Source organism: Mus pahari, chromosome 1, assembly GCF_900095145.1.
Source record: "Mus pahari chromosome 1, PAHARI_EIJ_v1.1, whole genome shotgun sequence".
Classification (NCBI taxonomy): domain Eukaryota; kingdom Metazoa; phylum Chordata; class Mammalia; order Rodentia; family Muridae; genus Mus; species Mus pahari.
In genome coordinates, this window is record NC_034590.1 from 3,944,004 (window position 1) to 3,949,273 (window position 5,270).

At 51.3% G+C, this 5,270-nt stretch overlaps 1 protein-coding gene across 1 annotated transcript; it reads right to left on the minus strand.

Moving 5' to 3' along the window:
* Nucleotides 1-359: 359 nt before the first annotated feature.
* LOC110331690 lies at nucleotides 360-5,143 on the minus strand. Its single transcript, XM_029532685.1, has 7 exons — nucleotides 5,072-5,143; nucleotides 4,631-4,853; nucleotides 4,031-4,111; nucleotides 2,983-3,012; nucleotides 2,810-2,884; nucleotides 590-635; nucleotides 360-497 (listed from the first exon to the last, which is right to left on the minus strand). The coding sequence occupies exons 1-7, from the start codon at nucleotides 5,141-5,143 to the stop codon at nucleotides 431-433; spliced, it is 594 nt and encodes a 197-aa protein (XP_029388545.1). The 3' UTR covers nucleotides 360-430.
* Nucleotides 5,144-5,270: the final 127 nt, after the last annotated feature.

The following is a 5,270-nucleotide window of genomic DNA, read 5'->3' on the forward strand; positions in this document are numbered from 1 at the left end:
TGCATGAGGTATCCTGAGGGGCAGAGTGACCGGCCATGTGAAGATAAAGGGGTCCATGTGACTGCACAGGGGTCCCCACATCATGCTTACTCATGCTCTGACCGATACCAGGGTATGCTGTAAGCCAGGTTCCTGGACAGAGGTCCTGTCTCTCATCTCCACAGACCCTAAACACACCCTCCTTCTGTGAACACACCAGGCCTCCCCTTCTCCCCCACCGTATTGTCCTGTTGTCTGAGGACAACAGCCATACCTACTCCCTAGGGTTCCAAGGCCAGCCCTGCTTCTTCCTCCCACTCCTGTGTCACAAATTCACAGAAGACAGAAGCCATGGAAGAGAGACCATTGGATTTATCTGAACAGCATAGTGAGGGCCACAGCAGTGCCTAGGGAGACCTCTCTCCTCAGGGTGGGAAGACCATTATTAGCTTTAGGCCTGACTCCCTCCAGTGGCCTCTTCCTTTAAGGATTCTTTCATGTTGATCACTCTGTAGGCTCTTGGGGTAGAGGGAGGAGGCAGGGGGTGGTGAGCTGGTGTGGTTTGGAGGCTCCAGCTGGGGTGCCCATCAGGGTGCTGGCCCCCACTCACCTGTGGCGATTCAGGCAAAATTGAGACAACTGCCTACACTTCCCACCTGGAAGAAAAAGAACCAATTTGCCCATGAGCTGGAAACAGTACTGATTATCACACATTCACTGGGGACCGACTGGGGGATGGAGGGGATCAATCTGGACCTCAGGAAGCTCCCAGTGAAGGGGGATGGCAAGATGGCTCAGCAAGTAAAGGTGTTTGCTGCTGAGCCAGACGTCCCAAGTTCTATTCCTGGAGCCTACGTGGCAGAGAGAGAAAACCAGGGGCTAAAGAGACCGCTTAGTGGTTGCTCTTCAGGAGGCCCTGGTTTTAATTCCCAGCATCCACATGGAGACTCATAGTTTTCTATAACTGCAGACCCATGGAATCCAATGCCCTTGTCTGGTGTGCAGACATAACATGCAGACCAAACACCCATATACATAAGATAAATGAATAAATCTTTGTTTTAAAAAAGGAGAAAACCAACCCATGAAAATTGTCCTCTGATCTCTACATGTACACACACACACACACACACACACACACACACACACACACTGAGATGAACAAATGCAGGGCTGTGGTGGGGCAGAGCAGCCTGAGCAAATATCCCTGTGGCAAAGGGCGGATGTGAGATCGAAGAACATGAGCAAGAGAAGCCGGGACCTGGATCAGAGTCATCTGGAGATGGTGTAGAGTTTAAAAAGCCATGGGGGCCATGAGAAGATGGCAGTCACCTGCCTCTCGGGCATCCTTTTCTGCTCTCCCTGTCTGTGTCTCCCTGGCCTTTCCCACTGTTAGTGCGTGTGGTTTGGGTGTGTCCCTCCAATGTCTGTCTTTGATGTTGGATCCTTATACTCAGGGTTAGGACAGAGAGGGTGGGCAGCCTTTGAGAGGCAGAGTCTAGGGTCACCTAGGAAGTTATAGCTCTGCTTGCCCACCAGTTTGCCCTCGGGAGGGTGTGCTTTCACTTCTCTTACTTCCTGTTTTGTTACTCAACCTCTTTGACTACACCCCCTCCCCCACCAGAGGTAGACATGAAGTGTTTTCCTCGGTTGGGCTGCGCTGTATTTCAGAGTCAAAGGACTCTGTCTTCCTTGCTGAACCTGGCACACACTGATGCAGCTAGACTGGCTCCTCCCTATCTCTTCAACATGGGTGGGTGTCACCTAGATATCCAGGCTGGGCCTCTGAACTCAGGTCCTCCAGCAAGCACTTTGCCCACCTCCCAAACCCGGGGATCTCTTCTTAAGCTATAAACACTTCCATGAATTGATCCTGGTGGGGTATTTGATCACAATGAGGATGGCAACCCGCACAGCTCTGGTAGATAAATGAAGTCAGGGCTAGAGGGATGTGGCTCGGTTGTGCTTGCTTGGCATGTACAACGTGATGGGTTTGATTCCCTGTGCTGCATTAGCTGACTGTGCCTATAACTAAGCATTTGGGAGGTAGAGGCAGGTGGGTCAGAAGTTCAAGGTTAAGGTGGAAGAGGTGGTTCAGTGGTTAGTCACATCCAACTCCCACCATCTATATAAGGAGACTCACATCATCTGCAGCTCCCAGTTCCCAGGTATCCAAAACTCTCTTCCATCTGCCATGGCCTCTGCACTCACACACACACACACACACACACACACACACACACACACACACACACAGATTCAAGGCCATATCTTTGGTCAACATGAGCCCCTGTCTCAAAACAAACCAAACCCCGAAACTGCTCATCAGCATGGCACACCTATAATCTCAAGCCTCAGGAGGCGGAAGCAGGAGGATTGTGAGTCTGAGGCCAGCCTGAGCAACACTGTGAGACCCTGTCTCAAAGGATGAATGAAGTCCTGTTTTCTCATCTCACAGATGAAGCTGACCCTTGGCTTGTAAAGAAACACAGCGTAGTGATGTATTAGCAGTCATCTGGGCCTGCATATCTCCGTTCTGTGTGACCCTGCCGCGCTCATCGGAGCACTACCACGTGACCGAGCCCAGGAAGAAAAGGACAACAGAGGAGGAGACATGCACCCTAGGAACAGCGCCCCCTGCTGCAACCAGAAGAACCACCCAGCTGGATGCAACCAGCAGGCTCTGCCCAATCACCCCTTGGGTGGTTTGTGGGGTGCTGAGTTTGCACAGCCTTGCCCAGGGGGTTTCAAGACCCTGACCTTCAGTCACCATACAGCCCAGCCCGCCCACAGTCCCTTCTTGCCCTTTCTGCCCATGCCCGACTCTCACTAGTGAGGATGATAATTCCCGTGATGAACAGCACCGCCGCCACCAGCAGCCCTCGTTTCCGGAGGGTGGTATCATCTGTGGAGAGAGAAGTGGAGGGGCGGGGGTCTTTGTCTTTTCTCCCCACTTATCTCCAGCGGTGCGGGGAACGGGGGAGCGGGAGCGGGGTAACTTACCGTAGTAGAAGGGGTTGTTCTCATTCGAATCTAGAGGGGACAGATATATGCAAGTCAGAGCTGGGTTGACATTTGTGGAGTGAGTAAGTGAAATGCCTTAGTAGGGACTGGGGACACCTGAACCTCAGCCTCCTAAGGCCTTAGAACAGAAGTGGAAGTTCTCACTTCGACATGCCATGGAGTCTTTATATCTTCTTTCTTCAATCTGCCTCTCTCAGCACCCACTCGCCTCCCTGCTCCTCAGTCCATCTGGACAGCCACTCATCTCAGGGCCTTTGTACTGCTGTTCCCCCTCCCGGCACCTCCTTCACCGGAAGCCTTCATTCTCTAATCCCGAGTTTTGCTCTATTTTTCTTGCTAGCAAACTAAAAATCATCTGATATGTAAGTATTCCAGTTATTATCTGCTGTCTTCCTCCACTACAGTGTCAGTTGCAGAGGGTCCCACTATGTAGCCCAGGCTGTCATGGAGCTTGCTATGTAGTCCAGGCTAGCCTCAAACTTGCTGCCATCTTCCTTCTGTTTCCCAGGTGCAAAGATTACAGGGATGCACCACCATGCCCACCAATAGCAAAGATATTTGTCTGTCTTGTTTATGGCTGCCTGGCGCGCACACACACACACACACACACACACACACACACACACGAATCCACGCTGAATACACAGATGAATGGGTGACATGGGCAGGTGGCATCCATGTCTTCAGTGGGAGTTCAATAAGCAGGACGTGGGGGATGTCAGAGGAGAAGACTCAGGGTGACCAAATGGAGCCCCTGCTGGTCCACAATTGCTCTTAAGTTGTATAAGTGAATCTATAGTGACCAGAAGATCTGCCCTACTGAGCCCAGCCTTAATTTCAATTTTGAAACTTCAGAGCTCAGAAAGCACCCGTGCCACATGGTGACTGGCTGGCTCCATGGCACTTAGGCATGTGCTGCCACCCAGTCTGAGAGCACAGTCCCCTCCATGGCACGAGCCCTGCAGATCTGCCCACACGGAAAAGAAACCACAGAGCACCTGTTTCTGCAGGGAGAAGAGGTACTAACCCAGTGGATGTTCAATGTAGGAGGGAGGCATGAAGTTTTTGGGTGGGCTGGGAGACTCGATCCTGGAGACTGCCGGGGCACCTTCAGGTGATAGATGGAAAAAATGGTCAGAAGGCAGTGGAAGGCAGGAGGAGTCTCGGGGACAGACCCAGGGATGTGCATATAACAACAGGGCTACAACTGGGGTGCAGAGCACAGGCACCTCCCACCCACACTCTGGCAATAAGCACCTGCCTGCAGCCTCCCCCCACACACAAAAGGCTGGACCATCTGCTCAGCCCAGGCGGGCCCCTCTTCTGGACCTCCGCTCACAACCCCAGAGCAGGGGGCAGGATTTCACGGACTTTGTCCCCTCCAGCCTAGAGATACTTATTTAAAATATTCTGAACATCCCCTCTACTTTTGGACCAAAAAGTAGCGGGGCATTCTCTTCTTAATTTTAATTTAATTAAAAATGTTGGATACAGGGTCTGCCATGTACCCCACGCCGGCCTCGTTCTCACTCCTGAGCTCTGACGTCACACAAAGGTTAAGGGGTCATCTGCTACCTTAGCCTCAGCTCAGCCTCTTTCCACACACCTGCTGCCACCGCTAACTTACTTGTCCCAAGGACACTACTTCCTTCCTGATTCTGGGCTGTATGGACTTTTCCAGCGAGGAACAAGGCTTCATCGACCAATCGGAACAGCCTTCTTTCAGGCTTCCACTGGATCACACAAGGACATGTAAGCTCAACCGGGCCAATGAAAGTCAAGCCCAGGTTTGGGGCGGGGCTTATGGAAAGTTGTGAGGCTCTGAGTTGTGCGGGTATGGGGCATCTTGGCTACCAAGAAGAAAAGTGAAAGAACACAAGAGAGGCACAACAAGCAATTTAGACATTCTGACTGTGCTTGATTTCCTCCATCCAGTATGCCTGACACCTTATCTTCAGGTTTTACGGAATTGAGCCAATACATCTTTTATTTTAAGGTTGCAACTAAAAAGCTACTGTTGTAACAGAAAAAAGACACAAAGGAAACCCACAACCCCACTTCTCAGTACCAGCCCAGGAAAAACAGACCGCCAGTTGCACAGTCGTTCAGTCAGCTCAACTATTACACTGGGATAAGGCATGTTAGAATGTTCCAACGTGGAGTGGCTTGCTATGAAGTTAGCTTCATCAAAGACCTGAGAAGGTCGTTCTCAAAGAACTTTAACCCAGAGTCCTCCAAACATCTTCACACACACACACACACACACA